General features: G+C 38.9%; 1 protein-coding gene across 2 annotated transcripts in view; it reads right to left on the bottom strand.

The window, feature by feature from the left end:
* The window catches only part of si:ch73-72b7.1 (netrin receptor UNC5C), a 194,300-nt gene extending 188,009 nt beyond the window's left edge, over nt 1–6,291 (bottom strand). The window contains exon 1 of one of the 2 annotated variants that reach the window (XM_017413777.3): nt 6,003–6,291. In XM_017413777.3, coding sequence (XP_017269266.1) covers nt 6,003–6,120 — 118 coding nt within the window. In that variant the 5' untranslated portion in view covers nt 6,121–6,291. The remainder of the gene's footprint in view (nt 1–6,002) is intronic. The other variant, XM_017413776.3, reaches the window with a different exon arrangement.
* Nucleotides 6,292–17,866: the final 11,575 nt, after the last annotated feature.

Here is a 17,866-nt window from a genome sequence, read left to right as displayed (position 1 = left end):
GGGGGGGGGGGGTGCACCCTCCTTCTGGCTGACTGATGAGTTTCAGTGACCAAACACATGCACACAATAACAAAATGTCCCGCTGATTGTGGGCCCAGTTCAGAAGCCCAACAATATGTCCCCTGTTCTGGCCACACTCTGAGTAAATCTGAGCAGAGATAGAGTTGTCTGAAACAGCAAACAGAGGAAGAACATAATGCTTAAAAAAAATAATTAATTAATTAATTAAATGTAAGAAAGCAGATGGAGAAGACCAAAACAGGACAGAAAACATGAGAAACAGAGCCAGAGAGGGAAATGGGGGATGAGTGACAAAAGTGAAAAACTGAGCTGATGGACACCAGCATAAAAATCTGCAGCCTGGCATTCAGTGACAGCGAGTCACCAAGTCCAGTCCTTACTACAGGGACACAAATGCATAGTTCTTTTCACAGCATGAAGCGAAAACCATATTACTGCAGTTTTGTGAAATTTCTTTGTGTTTTATGTTTTTATGTGCACTGCAGAAAATATTTTGTGTTCAATAATGCCATTTTTAAATAATGTTTATGACTTTGTAGTCAGTTCATTACAGTTTTTCATAGATGAATGTATTTATACTTCAGTGGAACATAACACCCCTTATGGTAAAGATAGAAATACTTAAACAGGCTCATAATTTTTTCACCACAGGACTGCAAGGGACCAGTGGGAACTATATAGTAGGCCATTGATTGAGAACAAATGCCGTTTTCTCACTGACTCCTCCCCACACACAGAGAAAGATGAACACAGCTAAACTCAAACAACAACAACAAAAAAGGACGGGAAATGAGAGCACCAAACGAGGCCTTTGGTTTCACAGGCCATGAAAAATTCATAATTCCAGATCTTTACATGAAACTCTAGAAGGTATTACACTCAGTAGCAGGAGAAGCTGGGAATTAGTTTCAAAACATTTAATCGTCTTTTCTTTTTTTTTTGCTGTCTTGTTTCTAGCTGTCGTTTCAAGAAAAACAAGCTCACTCCCAGACAAACGTGTGCAAGTCGGACAGGGGTGCATTCCTTTGCTGGATCCTGGGTTTTCCCCCTGCAAGAAATAACAGCAAATGATGGGACACAGGCTTTTTGAAAACCACGCTTTTTCACAACCGGGATTTCATCTCCTCCAAATGAAAACATGCTTGCAAAGTTCTCTGCTGCTACACAAACAACACAAGTTCAGGCTCTTGGTTCTTGAAATAGGTCTATCTGTAATTGCTATGTCTTTGAGTAAACCACACAGAAAACATACACAGCTGTAGGCGGTCAGGCCCAGGATTCTCGTAGTCAAACATAAACTGTACCCAGTGAATGGATGAAAAAGGCTACAGTTAAAGGGGGGGAGGAGGATAGTGAAATCCATTCAGAAGCTAAAAGAAGACAGGACTGAAAAACAGAGATACAGAAGTGAAAAGGCAGGTGAAGAAAATTCTCACAACTGGTCACACTTAAAGGGAGAGTTTATGAAATGCATGAATAAATAAGCAAGCATTTTTTTCTTTAAAAAAGGGCAGAAGGGCGAAGGAAATCTGCCATCTCTAGTCTGCTGCTAGCAGCAGGAGGGTCCTCTATAAGAAAGAACCCCAGACACAGTCAAAGACTTCCTTTCACACACTCTATGAGCACACCCCATACAGGCAGAGCATGCTCACACACACAACACAGAATGTAGACAAAATGCAGCATTGTTTCATGCAGAAATTTCTCGCTGTGCACGTGCGTGTGTGTGTGCGCGTGTGTGTGGCAGGCAGTCAGCTTGTCAACTCCTAGCGGAGTGATCAAAGCTCGTACAAACCACCCAGAGAGATTTCCCTTCTTCATTCATTCACTCCGTAACCCTCTCTCCCTCAGATAGAGAAACGCCATCAAATTTACCACATAAAACCTGCTCGACCAATTGCACTCTGCTGACTGGAGCAGCGCGGCCAGTCAAAGAGTCCAACTCAGTTCCAGTAATTCCCAACTGTCCCCCTACAAGCACTGAACTCTGGATGGAAGCGCTACACCATGGGATAGGATAAGAGCATAATGGGAGACACCATGGGAGCTCTGGCAACATCATCACGCCGAATGTGTGCGCAAACGTACAAAGCGCCGCAACAAACACCGTGTGAGCTCTGCTGGAGTTCTGCTATAGTGCCAAGTCCACACACACAAACACATACACACACACAAATACAAACTCCACAGGAGTTCACTGACACAATCCCCAAACTGCCAAGTTCATGAACAAAAACCCTCAAACAAGCACTTTTAGCACAACAGTGCACCACCACACTGCAGGTCCAGCTGTATTCTCTCACAAGCATTATAGTCCACATATTTATTTCATGCCGTTTCATTTAAAAACACATTTATGGAGTGAAATAATACATACAAAATGCTAAAGCCACTTTCAGAAATGAGAAATTCACCACTTATGGATTCATTTGTCTGTTGTACATTCTGTCCTTCATTTGCTGAATATTGGGGAGTTAATGTTATTACCAGTTTTGTTTGGACTTGAAAAGCTACAGAAAACAAACAATTTTAGCAACTGGATTATAAACTAAGCGAGGCATAAAACTGCCTTCACACATTTTTCACCACAGCATATAAAAACATTTTATATTAGCTTGGCAAGTACATGGTAGTTTTATTTTAAAAAGACTGCTGCTGATAGAAAGAAAAAGTTAAGAACTGTCACTTTTGTGAAAATATAAAAGTGGCCTGTGGTGTATTTTCAGGGACAGGCTACACTAAAAAGATCATCTTCTGAAAATTGTGACATTTCCCTTGACTTGAAACAGTGTCTCTATAACCACTGTTGTCTGTCAGATGTCAAGGCACGCCACCACAAACTCTGAATAGATTTAGTTATGTGTCAGCTTGTCATAAAACTCCTAGCAAGTTAGAAGAAAAAATTTGGTGCTTCAAAAATGCATCAGTGGATGTTGATAAAAAAATATTTATGCATTGCTAAACAGAAAGCAGAAGCTTTAGCTGCAGAAAGGAAATAGGAATCTAAAAAAACACAACCATGTACAATAATTTAAAATTTTTGACAAAAGTAATGTCCAGCAATACACTATGAAACAAGTCTGACTAAACGTGAGTATAACAGTGACAAATGTTTGATTCAAAAGTGACATGCTGGGAATATCAACAGCATGTCATTTACCATATGAGCAGTCCACCTCTGAAAGGTTTATAGATTTGCCTTTCTATCAGGAAACTTTCTTGAAATTTCAAACTGAGACATTACTGACAGTTGTCTATTGCACTACAGATAAACAGGACTACCCCTTTTAAATGAAAAAAAAAAAACCTTATAAAAGAAGAACCTGAAGCCCAACATGCCACATGCAATTGAATACCTAACATCAAAACTCTGAAACATGCAGCAAAAACCAATAAGCAATGGAGTCTATAAGTGTTATTAGTAACACCCATGCACTATCAAATAAAAACAAAGATCTCAGCAAATGGCTTATCAATGGACCCAACTGTTGAGAGTTAGACTTTGCCAGAAGCCAGTCACATGTGCTCAAGCTGACCTGAGTGGATCTAAACTAACACTCCTTCGGTCATTATATGTGCAATATCAACAAGCGCACAAGAACATCTGCTTGAAAAGACTTTTAGTGGCAACTCATTTTCTAAAGAGCTGCAACAACAACGCAAATACATGAAGTTTCCTAAATGCATCACTTGAAACTTAAAAAAAAAATTCACACCTTGTAAAATGACTGGGATTGAACTTACTGTGTGTAACGTAAGGGCACTCAATTTTTATTTGGAAAAAAAAAAGTTCTCCCCATGGTTCATCATTAGACTTTAATCCACAGCAGCGCCAGCATAATTTCCACTAACACCAGCATCCTGAGCATCATTAGTTATGACCCTGAAAACAGACTCAGCTATTAAACTCGCCAAACCACATATTTCACAGTAAACTGGAGGCAGCAACTGGCCATAAGACGCTCAATGATGCATGAGCAGCAACAAACAGCACCATAATTTGGTTGGAGCAAATATTTGTGTTCCTCAATCAACATCAGTTCTGGACTGGGAACAGAATTTTATTCTGACGCATCAAAAGGATCAGCTATTTGCACAAAGCAACCCACTCCCTTACAGTTAAGTTGTGTGTGTGTGTTTTGTGCCCCATCTGGTAAAACAAGCGAGTGACTCCCTGCTCACAAAGGAACAACTTCGGAGAAATGAGGGAAGTTGTTTGGAACAGAGAACGAACAGACTCAAACATGGCAGGCAAGCCAAATGAAAGCAGGGGAGGAAAAACCGGGGAAAAATAAACCTTTGTCAACAAAGGGCCAGATTATTTTCAGGCGTGTGTCATCAGCCACAAACACAACACAGTAAGAGTCCCAATTATCAGATTTCTCTTCAGAAGCCAAATTAAGTTGCATATCTAGAGCCAGGATGCCATTTATCAGAGGTGGAGGAAACCTTCCTCAAAATGTGTCCCTAATTTGCAGTTTATCGATTTACCAGTGAGCCAATAAAAAAAAGGGAAAAAAAACAAACAAACAAAAAAAAAACATTATAATGAATATTGGAGGTAGTTGCTGAAATGTTGTTCCCTGGGGCAAGAGGAGAAAGGTAGCAGCAGCTTCATGTCCAATTACTCCCCAAATTCAGCACAAAAGCCCTCGGCCAATTTGTAATGTCAATACCAATTTATAGACTACATCCTGGTGTAGACTACACAAATTACTGTGTGTTTTTTTTTCACAGGGTTTTCAACTGTAATATTACTTGTTATGGTGTTAGATTAAACTAGAAGAAAAGCAAAGCTCAACAATAGAGGGCTGTGATAAGGTCAAGCTTTCACAAGCTGTATGGAGCAAACGTGGTGAAAGTAAGCAGCCTGTTAAAACAAAAGACAGTTTGACCAATATTTTTCTTTTGATCAACAAGACAGTTTCGTCACGAGAAGGTCAGGGAGAGTGCGAAAGGGCATTTCATTAAAGAAGCCAATTTTCCAGGCAGGCATTTAAAAATTAAAATGCCTAAACAGGAGAAAGTTGATTCAGTCCATGAGCTGCTTCATCCTCTAAGACACCAGCTGTGGTGGGTGAAATATCACTTCAATATTCCCGTTATGCTTCACTTGGGGCTCAGAGTGGACATAGCTGTAATATACCACCACACCAAATCATTTTCTCACCAGAGCCCTTTTCCCCCTCCACATCACTGGGGTCCACTTGCCTAATCTAATCATAGTAACATTGTGATTGTTATTTTATTATATTATTATTATTATTATTTTGCATCAGTAAGTTGCATCCTTTACAGCTGCGAGGTTGTCAGTCTGTTAAACTCTGCAGACTTGTGTGTGTGTGTGTGTGTGTGTGTGTATGTGTGTGTGTGTGAGAGAGAGAGATCTGTAATTGTCTGTATACCAGAGAGGCTTCGGATCAGTTTTCTAATTGCAGCAAGTGGAGCGTCGCCTGGATTCTGTGAAGTGCTCCGCTGTAACATCAGACCGTGAATCAGACTTTGTGACTTGTGCCACTGCAAACCGCAGGTTCTGTTCGTTTATTAAACCAGTTCTGGCTGCTATAAAGAAAAACAACCAGTGCAGTCACGCTCACTCAAGCTCCCCTTTATTTAAGGAGAGTTTTGGCAGTAAAACGCGCATTTATCTGCTTAGTTTTTGCATTTTTGCAACCTTTTCTTTTGTAAATAAAATCATTTTTAGTTTTTTTTTTATAGTTCAGTACTAGTATGTCTTTAAAATATGCTGCATGTTCTGTCTTTTAGTTAGTTAAGCAAAAAAAAGGGGCGCATGTAGTCTGGTTCTAACACTTCAAGAGGCAGATCCCGAGCTCCTCTTAAATGGGGGAAAAAAAATAGTAATTGCTCCCTCCTCTACAGGAGACAGCTGACACGCTGCCCAACTAGTCAGTCACTTGTGATAAATCAGAAGGTTTTTGGTTCCAGCCAGTGGAAGCAGACGCGCTCTCCTCCCGTCTTACCTTGAGCGGCTCCCGTGCGCGCGAGCACCAGGAGGAGCAGGATCCCCCGCGCGGCGTACATTCTCACCAGGCGAGGAGCCCCGAGCGCTACTCCACTTCTCAGTCCACTTTTACCCATGCCAGGCACGGCGTGGTAACAGACATAAACGCGCAAAACTCCTCCGGCCACGGTGGTGACGGTGGTGGTGGTGGTGGTGGGGGAATAAGAGACCCCCACACTTCTCCTCCTCCAAGATCTGCTGATGAAGTCCAAAAGCAGCAGCGGTGCGGGAGTAAAAATAAAAAAAATAAATATACATATATATATATATATATATATATATATATATATATATATATATATATATATGAATAAATAAATCAACCCCCTCCTTTCAGTTCCAATTATCTGTCCGTGGCTCAAAGCTCCGGTTAAAGCTGCGTACAGAGGTGGTGGAAATAAGTGCCGGGTCCCTCCACTCGTGTCAGCGGCTCTGCTGCCTCACTGAGCTCCTCTCTCCTCTCCTCTCTCCTCTCTCCTCTCCTCTCCTCTCCGCCGCCGACTCCGTTTACGCAGAGAGAGAGATAGAGAGAGAAATGCCACCGCCCTCTGGCTACCATGCGAGACTAAGTTTCTGCCTCCCTCTCTCCTTTGGCCGCTTTCCTCTCTCCCCTCGGTCCTATTTCAGCAACTTACACAAATCTCAGAAGGAAAGCGAACTGCAACGTTTCGTTTAGTCGGAGTGAGACACGTTTCCTCATCCGTGCGTCAGCGATGGTGCGGATTCCCTCCCACACCCGCTCCAAACCAAGCAATAAATGCTTTAAAATGTGTTATTTATTGCTAATTAGGGAAAGACAGTTATTGCACTTTAAACGCTCGTGGATCTTTTTTTACGTAAGAATTTATATCTGACTTGTAAAATGTTGGGTCGGTGTTTTTAAGCCATTTTAGCTCTTGCGCCTCTCTCTGCGAGGAAGTACCCCCTGAGAGCTTTAAACGAAGAACAAACTATGTTCTCCCACAGCTCACTGCCTTACATCTGCCCCCTCACGGTCACGTATGTTTGACCTGCAAAGGATGAAGCTTGCTATGAAATTTCAACGGAGTTGGATTTTTTTTTTTTCTATGTGAACAAAGCCAAATGGATACTCCTGTAAAGACTGAAATAAAGAATTTGAAAGCACTTTATGGTTGAAAGGATATTCTTAGAAGATGAGCACAATGAGTCTCATGAACCTATCAGTGGAGACTGACAAGATTCTCAAAGATCTTAAAGGAGATGTGACAGGATGTCAGAACAATCTTACTCTAAAAGAAGTCATTTGATATGTTAATGTCTCTATTTTCAAATTCACATTTGGATAGCAAGTCAAACTCATATATTCACTGTAGATTTTTAACTGGGCATAATGTGTTGTTTTGAAACTTTGTCAAAATATGATTCAAGGTGCTAAAATTTGACCTGCATATAAGATTCTTGCTTGGTTTGATTTCCCTTCCTTTGAATAATGGCATAGGATAAAATCAAAATTTAGAGCTCGGACCAGGAGGGATTGTTAAATTACACTCAGGTGAATTACCTTTTGGACTATAAGTTCACTTATGGGACAGTTCAAACACACTGTGCCCTCATTTTACAAGTTGTTCTCTAAATCTATAAAAGTTATGTAACTAACTGTACCAGCAACCGTATTTATAATCATGCTGATGAATGTGCATTGTCCATAAAAAAATCTAAACCACATATCATTTGAGCAAAAGTTCTATATTAGACTCTTTAACTTTTATTTCTGATTATTTACAACAATGCAGGATTAATGAAGCAAATGACAAACCCTTAAATGACTGACTAAACAAGCTCAATATATATTGTGCAATACACAAGCAAGGACACACAAACACAAATACTCCTACAACTTCCATAACTCTTGACAGCCTTGCTGCACAGTCATTTGAGCAGCACAGCCTGGATCATGCATTGTAAATGGCAATAGTAAAATATGTGCTTGGTGCCATTTGTCACCGCAGCAGCCCTGCAGCTCAGTGACTACCACTGCAAGTAGCTGCTACCCGCAGGGACCTGTAAAAGCCTTTTTATTCTGCCACTTTATTGGGAATGAGAAAGCAATAAGGTTCACAAGAAACATATGGTACGCTTGGATATAGATCAGCACTTACACAAGTTAGAGTCAATGGCGATGGGGTTTTCACAGTTCAGTGTTGCAGCACAACACAGATACTTAATGTTGATTGCCAATGCCTTAACAAGGAAGTAGTAGTTTTATACGTCACTAACCTTTCCAACAAGTTCTGCTGAAAGTGCATGACTGCGTCCGGCTACAGTGTAGTTTGTTTTACACTCCCTCCTTTCATCCGTCCCACTGAAAGTGCACTGCCTTTACTACTTTCGGTGTAATCATTGCACTGTTTAGCTGAAGTAAAATTTTATTGCTAAATAAATTCAGTGCTTTTACTAAACCTCAAACTTAAAATTATAATAAATAAGGTAGCTGTGTCACTTGCACCATTAACTCCACTGTGTTGCAGTTTATGTCCTGAGCTGCCTACTGCTAACAGAAAAATGATTCACAATAAGTTAGTGAGAGCTGTTGAACTTTTCAAAGTTGAATTTCACATACCATCAGTCACCTGGGAAAATTAAGGGTACCCAGAAATCATACAGAACCTTAAAACCCATGAATCCATGAATGCAGATAGGGTGTCAGTGTCAATGATTAGTACTTTCATAGACCATGACGGATGAAATCTGGTATTTAAATCTCTGACATCAGAGCCTGCTGTTCTCTTTGCTATCTAACTGTATGACATCATTATGTGTTGTATGTGTGACTGTGTGTGGGAGATGACTCTCAGCTACTACCTCACTATATTTGAGCTCAATATCTGTAAAATAGGCTGAGTTATAGCCAGTTTTGTGCTTTCTAGGGTTGGTTAGCTGTAGTGGCCATCCTAAATTAGACTGACACACATGTCAGATGACCCATAATTTTGAAGTGAATGACCTGCAACTTAAAAAAATGAATCTGTGTCAGATCATAAGTTAATGCTTGTTTATGGGGGTTAACTAAATTCAGAAAATCTTGGATGATTGTACATCTTTAAATTGGAATTTGGTCCTTCCGTCTCATTTATGATTAGGGCTACGGTAGCTTGGTGCTCAGTGCGGCAGTCTTGTAATCCTGACGCTGCAGGTTTGAGCCCAGGTTGCGTCAGAAACAGCATCTGGTGTAAACTGACAAATCTTTAGTGCAAAGTTCACTAGCTGTGGCAACCCCTGAAAAAAAAGAAGCAGCCAAAAGAAAAACAACATCTCATTTATGATCATAGCTTTCACAGCAATGAATGAGAAATGTGCCTACTGAATAACTCCCTCATTTAAACTGACAGAAAGAAGACGCTGGTGAAAGTCATGTGGAAAAATTCTGTCTGCTCCAGGGTTTTCAACTTCTAACTCCAGCGGGACTTAGTTACACAGTTTCTGTGTCGCTCTGTCTTTGAAAGTGAGGATCATCAAAGACAGTCCAACTTTTCTATATTCATGTTTATCATCATTCCAGAGATGGCCATACAGTACTCAGAAGTGAAGAAATTTCCTTTTGGTTGCCCGCCTGTAACCCAAAGTGTGAAAAAAGAAGCAATAATGAGATGGGAGAAAGAATCCAGTGGGTGAAAGGAGATGTGAGGATATCACTGTAAAGACAAAGCACTGAGTGTTAGAATGGGCTGTATCTTCTACAGTGCCAATTTAAAGAACCATGCTTGTCGAATTGTCATATTTTCAGTGTATTATATTGACAATTTTAGCTTTGAAATGTGTTCTAATAACATTTTAGTAGGGCACAACTTGTTACTCTTGCTAAGTTTGATGAGCAGGTATATACTCATATCTATCTCATGCAGATTCTTGGTCCAGCTGTCAAATTTGTTGGCAACCCCTGGAAACCTGAAAGCAGTCCTTTTAAACCACAATCTGGTGTCTTTACATCTTTTTGCTTTGCATCTCATCAAAAACAAAGTCAGTTATCTTTGTGCAGGAGAAAGGATAGATGTTTCCAGCCTTGATGCTAAGCTGGCCAACAACTGGCTGCAGCTTCATATTATGTGAGAGTAAAATAAGCCCACTCATGCTTGTACACGTTTTTTTTTTTTTTTTAGTTAACAGCATTGTATCCTGTGATCATTGACTGGACATTTTTAGACATTCAACCACTCAAGTTTAATAAGAAGAGACTCCACGCTTGTTTCTTGCCAAAAGTGCAACTATAACACGGCAGCCAATCATTTGAAAAATTTCAGCATGCTAGTTTTGGAAATGGAAAATAAAAAGGCATTGTTCTTTCTGTGAAACTTGCAGCAAGCTCTCCTACTCTTGTACCTTTTTATCATGATACCTGTAGAGGTTTAACTAAGTGAGTGTCATGTGTGCTGCTGTCTGTTACTCCTATTGCACATTACAACAGAGAGCAGGCCCCCACGAGGGTGACTAGGTTTAATCTCTTTAAGCAGTTACATAATGGCCCCAAGTTCATGTTTTAATCAGCAAATAGATGACTGTACCCAGGGACGAATAATCACATCTATAACTTTCTAATCTAATATCCAGCTACATTCGAGTGGATTAGAGAGGGTTGCCGAGGGAGAGGAGGGGCACAGGTGGTACACCTAAATGTGAGTGTTTGTAAGGGGATTTATTTGTGTGTGTGTGTGTGTGTCTGTGTGTTTAGATAGAGAAAATAAGATTGAGAAATTGCTTCTATTCTGAGTTTGCGCATGTGTGTTTGCTAATCTTCACTCGCAAAACACAACATCCATAATATTGTGTTATTGACCTCACATCCGATTGCAGCTGTTTTGCTGGTGTATTGGTGATGAGTACTGACAGTCTCATTCCCTAGATGGCTGTGTGTCATCTGCACTATGTCCTGCACGGGTGTAACGTCACCAAGAGAATTTACAAAAGTGATTCAAGAAATCCATCCAGAAGTCAGAGACAGGGAGGCAGACGGACTCAGAGACACTGAATCAGAGCCATCAAAGTGAATTGCTTCCTGAGACAATCATGATATTTGTTCTATAGAAAATTACATTTATAAATAATCTCAAAACTGTACAAACTCTACATTGTTCACGTCACTATAATCTGTGTTATGGTCTAAAAATACAAACATTATCAGGTAATGCAGTGTTCATTTTTTGAATGGAAGCCAGAGTCTTGATGCAAAACAGCCCGACGCGTCTTTTTTATTCATCTTTTTCAATTAACACAAAAGGCTAATACAATCCTTTCAAGTTCAACACGAACAGGCAAAAAAGTCAAAACACTTTAAATGACTTCTTTCATGTACACTAAGGAGGGTACTTACATCTGTAATGCTCAATGAAGACTGACAGGAGAAAGCTGGCAGGTGACGGTTCAACTACAAAGATGGTTTTGTTGAAGGATTGTGACTCTTGTTAGTCAAGGGCATGAAGGAAAGAAATGTTGTAATTAAGATCAAGTGTGAATTAAGTATCTTTACTTATCCTTGACCACTGTTTCCAGTTGTCCTCAAACTCAGTATTTTTATTGCTCTTTTAGTTGTGCTGCAAAGCTGTGTGACATAGTTTAAAACTAAGAGCTTCACTCAAATGAAGGGGCAAACACAGGGATACCCTTTAGAATAACAAGTACAGTTATATCTTCTTGTGTACATTAAATGCAGCTCTTTTTAACGTTTTATGATAAATAGCTGTGTAGAAAACTATTTTAAAAAAGTGAAGTTTGTTAAAAACCTGGACAAGCATATAAATGCACTTGTATGTACTGTATGAGGCAATCTGTATTCATCTTCTGGTTGTTCCTAGTTTAAACAAACAAACAAAAAAATTGGCAAAGCATGAAAAAATATCAACACAAAAAAAATGCCAATACTAGTCTGAAGTTCAGCTTGCACTCAGTTATTGTTTCTTTACCGAAAGCAATACTTCTTTCACTGCAGCTGAGTAGAAAGGTAAACCTAACAGACAAGACAGCAATGAATATCCCACTGTGATTTTTGATTTGCCGACTAATACGTCAAAGTTGTTTTTTTGTTTTTATTTTTTTTCTTACATCAACATTTAGCACACATCTCTAACTATCTATCTAGGCGTGATCATTTAAAAACTTGACTTATCACTTTGTCTTCTATGTAGTCAAATAAACTTATACCAAAGTCACACTGTCAGCAAGATCAGTCCGGAAAAAGGAGAGTCCAAGGACCAACCTACAAGGGAATGTTTCATATCTATGTTGCAGTTTCACCATAAAACTAAAAAGAAGTGCAACAACTGCTTTCATTTTCTTTTCTAAATAAGGTGTTTTTTCTCCAGGGGAGCCCAATCGGAAGCCCTTTTCAAACACTTAAACTTGGTTTGAGATACCTTCTTGCTAGGTTGGTGTGATTTAAGTAATGACCAAGGTGACATGAGGGATTGAAGTAAACCTGCTCCTGTTACGTCTCTGAGCTGCTAAGTCAGGTGGTGACTGAGCCAAAATGGTCAATATGCAAAAAGGTAAGTTGGCGTCATGGCTTGACGGTGTGATGTCGTGACGACAGACAGCCTGTGCAGTTTTATTCGTAGCGCTCCACATGAATTCTACACAGTTATGCTGCACACCTCCTATGTTCTGCAGTGCTGGCCTTAAGAAAGTTCACATCATTTTAGGTCATGCTATCAGAAACAGGTAAGATATTCCACAAAACCCAAGTTCAAAAGATCTGAACTGTCGCTTTAAGATCTACTGTACTTCACAAGGTCAGAAGTGGAGATAAAATGGCACTGGAGGGAGATGTCATGCTATCATCGTCTCCCTTTAAATTTCCCCAGGGAAAAACGACTCTACCTTTACAAATGACACTTCAATTTATGTGAATTTTGTCACACTGCTAAGAATTTCAGTTGAAGAATTCTCATTTTTGTGCTTCCTAATACACAATAGTTTTAAATCCGCCAGCTGGAAACAGTTATCAAATTAACCTTCAAAAAAAAAATTGCTAATTGTCAAACTTCAAGCAAAAACAATAAACCACTGGAGGCCATGACAGACACAGATGTACTCCATAAGCCAGGAATAGATAACACCTAATTTTCTTCCTGTTTCTAGGTGTTAGTGTCCTGACAATCAGGCCAAGTGCTTTTTGATTAGCTCATTATTAATTCATGCACACTCCCAGAACCTCAAATCACACTTAATTACAACTGCACTTCCAGCTGTGACCAATATTGATGTGATTAATGAATTTGGAGTTTGCTGCTGCAGCATCCTCTTTATGACCAAAACGAACAGGGAAAAAATTAATAATTTTAGAATATTAATGAAAAAGCTGACTGAGCTGATAAGAGACAAGAGGGAGGGGGAGGAAGACTGAGTGGGAACATTTTTGTTTATGATTCAATATGCACATTTCCTTAATGACTTGGTAAACAAAAAGCTATAATACAGTGATTTTTTTTGTGTTGAAAGAATGTACTAACTAATTAGAAAAAAATGCAACAAAAATCTTATCTTCATGGTTTATTGGTTCAGTTTCATTACTTTGTACAGCCCGGTTGAACTGGTGCTTAAACTTGATTATGATTTACAACCACACATCAGATCTCCATGTGAAATTTGCAAAAATACAGAACAAGTTATTCTCATTTTTCTTTATGGAAGTCCAGATCATTAACATCTAGCTTGGTAGTTGTTCAGTTTTGGGAACTTCCCAGCTCTATATCAGTTGACATGATGCTGCACGGCTCACAAACCTTCTGCCATTAAAATTAATGTGCGCAAACCTGCTTTTCTTGTAAATGCCGGCTGACAAACATTTTTGTGATATTTTGACCTGTCGCGCACGTCCTAAATGCAACTTATTGTTCACTGCTTAGATTGTGCATTGTAAAGAAGAAGAGTAGCGGGGCAGAAAGAATCTGGGAGCAAGTCTGTTTCTACAGTAAGCCACACAACTGAACAAAAGCCAAGAAGGTACAGTCATTGCAAATATTGCACACACTTAAAAAAATAATGCTTGAATGAGATAAAACTTTTAAGTTGTGCTTTTGTGTGAAGAATTGACTTCCTCTGCATGACATTTCTTCTTGTTCCATTCCTCCTATTGTTTGGGAGAACTGCAGTGAGTGCCAAAGGTCTGAAGCACCAGCTCAATTAGTTTAGATCTTTGCTGTGTTAGGATGAGCTAATATTCAATCTTGTTCTTACAAGATACTTAGGACTGCAATGGTCAGGGAGAGTCTGAATAATCTTTTCATTTAAAAACAGTTAAGAGTCAAAGTGCAGATGTAGATCAGCTAGGTAACTACCAAAATAAATGGCCCCTAATCTGCATGGTTATGATCAAGAGAACCTCATAATGACACCATTGATACAGGCTAACATATATAAGCACACAATATTTTCACCCACACATGCACCCACACACACACACAGCTGTTTTTCCTTGTGGTGTTTTACAACAATATGTGAACACAACTTTTTTTTTTTATTTTTTTATTTTTTTTTTTAAAGGGAAAACAACAAAGGGCGTTTTTGCAATTTCAGTTTATTTTAGTGATATTTTTTCAATGCAAAATTACTGAAGTCAACTCTGGGCACTTTACATAGAAAGAAACCCAATAATTTCCTTTGATGTTCCTTGTTACCAAAAAAAACTGTTTTAGTCCTGAGCCATGTTTTCATTAGACTCTCTGTAAAACAACAAGTCGCCCTCTCAGTCCTGCAGTAAGACAGGGTTCCTCAGAGATGTACTTACTGAAATTTAAACTGTAATCTTTCACACTTGGAACTTATACAATAATCAATACTGCAAGTAGCCAACTACCCAACACTGCAGTGATGTTTGGCCTTAGACAAAGAAACTAATTCTGCAAAAAAGATAAAAACTTTGTTAGTTATAAATATGCAACATTTGCCAAGTTCAGGGCATAAAAACTTTATTTTGGAAGATTAAATCAAATATTTCTCTGCTATATTTAACAGGATACAAACTGTCTTTTTGGAAAAAAATTGTTTGGGATCCTCTTTAATATCTGTTTATAGGTAGTTTATTAAACAGGAAAAAAAAGGAAAATTGGGCTTTATTTTACAAAACTTCTTTCCTTCATGGGTGCATGTGTGCACGTGTGTTTTAACATGTGCACGTTTTACATCCTTCCCATAATTTCTCATTGAACAGTTTTGAATAGTTTCTATTCAATAATAACAGGCCAGAGCAATATTCTCAAAGAGCAGTGAAAATAGATAGAAATTAACAAAAGGAAATAAATAATTAGATGCTGCTGCTTATCTGAAAACAAGGGAGATTCTGAAAAGCTGGCATTTTTGAGATAAAATGTGCTCATGCGTTGGGAGTCTGCTGTCCTGGTGATTTTTAACCGAGTCCTCCTATCTTCTTATCTAGTCCCGTGAAGATGAAAGAAAACAGTTTGCAGCTACTTACTGGGACCCTGCAACACATTAATGGGTACTGCCACAGCCTTCAAAGACTGTGTGTGTGTGTGTGTGCATCTGCCTTAAAAATAGAGATACAAAGTGAGGCAGGGAAACAGAAATTTGTGTTCATGTATTACATTTACATGTATATTTGTGTAACATACAGTGGCAGTACCCCTTCATTTCTCTCACTAATTTTTCTGTTGTGTGATTTCCTCAATTGATTGTCACTTTGGATAAAATCGTTTGCTGAATGACAAATGTAAATATTCCTGGGCCCAGTACATTTGTGGGTGCATGTGTGTTTTAACATGTGCACATGTGTGAGCTTGCTGACATTCAAAAGAGGTGTAAGGTCAAGGTTCATGTCAGCCCAACTCAGCTGTCACCCGCTGAGCTCTGCATAAAATCCCTCACAGCTCTTTCAGCTGCTGTTTGAACATCATCACTCTGGCACAGCTTGTGAACCTCGAGGCTGTGAAACCTTTACAGACACTTTGCCGTGGATGTGTCTGACCAAAAACTATATACCATAGATATTTTATCTGTGATTTAAAAGGTCGCAAATAAGCAAAAAGAATTTGAAAAGCACAAGAATGAGTTTAGGTTAGATTTGCTGCATTTGTTTGCACATTTTGGTATGCCAAAGATAAGTACTTTTCCACTTCAGTTTTAAGCAACAATACAAAACTAAAAGAAGCTACAGATTGCACACATGAGCTTGGCACAGCTACACAGACTGAAGCTGTGATTGTGCAGACAGGCAGAGCAGGAGGAGCTACAAGGGCACTTTGAGAACTTTCATTTGTAAAACTGGGTCACCCAAGACCAACAGTCCTAATCATTAATGCTTGCTACCCACTGTGAAGAGGCAAGTAATAAAGTATAAAGTCCTTTTTTAATTCTAAAGGGCTTATGTGATTTTTGAAAAAGAAAAATAGATTTTGCGTGAAGGACTCATTCAGTGATTTATGCATAGACTACTACTAAAAGAGAAAATATGTTTTGTACATGACCTGCTCAAAGGACAATGTCATCGGAGCACATGTCTAAAGGTTCTGAAATATTTTGAAGGTTAATACAGCAGCAAACACCTACTTTATATATGTAAATACCTAAAGTAATCTCTCTTGCAGCAAATCAAGCGACACTGTATTTGTATGACTTCTCTGCTCTTTGGATGGCAACATTTGCATCTTAGCGCTTCAAGACTGGACAAAGCACTGTGGAGCGCGTAGGGTTAAGGGTATTTTTCTGATCTCCCTAGACCCTTAAAGGAAGAGTTAAGAACAGTGTTAATAATAACCTTATGAGCCATTAAAGAGCTGCAAGTTAGATGGAATGAAGCTATCCTTCATCTCAGAACAGAATGTGGTGAGCTAAAATAGACATAATAGCTAAGTAGCCCTTATGGAAATGACACATTCTGTTCTGCATATGCAGATATAATCACTATTATAAAGTATATCACGACACTTCAGTATATTTTACCACACTATTGTGGGCCATAAGCTGTAGGTGTATTTTTTTTTCTTTGTCTGATTGGTAAAAATATCTTTCTAGCAAGCAGAGAGACAACAAATGAGTGCAATAACATAATGTAACAAAAGTTGTCTCACAGCAATACATGCCAAAAACTGCAATCAGTCAAGACAATACTAAAATATTTCACTCTTTTCATTATCCCATCATCTTATAATTCTACTTTGCCCTTAACAAATGGTTGCTTCTTAAATCAATGCTTTGTAAATTTAGTCAAAGCTGAAAAAAGCAGCTTATCTGTTATCTTATTGAAGTGCTCAATACTGTTGCCTTTTTAGAAACAAAAACCTTTTCAGTAACAATGTAGCCCTGTATAATCAATTTAGACCTTTATCATAAAGTACAAACAAGAGAATCCTTATGGAATGTTAGATCTGCAGTCATAAAGCATGTTTTCCCAATTTGCAATCAATTATATTGATGGCAAAAACAGAGATTTCATTATAAAAGTGCAAAAAGCTGCAATAATGCTGGCTTCCATTAATGTGCTTCTGGAACATCAAAAGTACGATTTTTTTTAACATTATTTTCCCCCCAAAATAAAAACACCTGTTTTGTAACAAATCACAAAATTGTTGTTACTTAAAAGTAAAAATGATCCAAAACAAAATAACACAATTTTCTTGTCTTTTCCTTGCCTTTGTCTCTTTGGGTGGCTGTGGCTCAGTGGTTAGCACAGTTATCCTCCAATGAGAGAGCTGGAGGCTGGAGGTTCAATTCCTGGCAGCAGCTGCATGTTGGAGTGTCCCTGAGCAAGACACTGCACCTCTCATTTCCTCTGACATGTGTCCTATTGGTGTATGAAGGGAGTTTAAAACAGTGATTAGACTCTATAGAATTATTTTTCAGGTCATTTTTGTAGAG

This window comes from Kryptolebias marmoratus, linkage group LG1 (assembly GCF_001649575.2).
Source record: "Kryptolebias marmoratus isolate JLee-2015 linkage group LG1, ASM164957v2, whole genome shotgun sequence".
Lineage (NCBI taxonomy): Eukaryota > Metazoa > Chordata > Actinopteri > Cyprinodontiformes > Rivulidae > Kryptolebias > Kryptolebias marmoratus.
The sequence above is the reverse complement of the archived record's forward strand: the minus strand, read 5'-3'. Positions and strand labels throughout refer to the sequence as shown.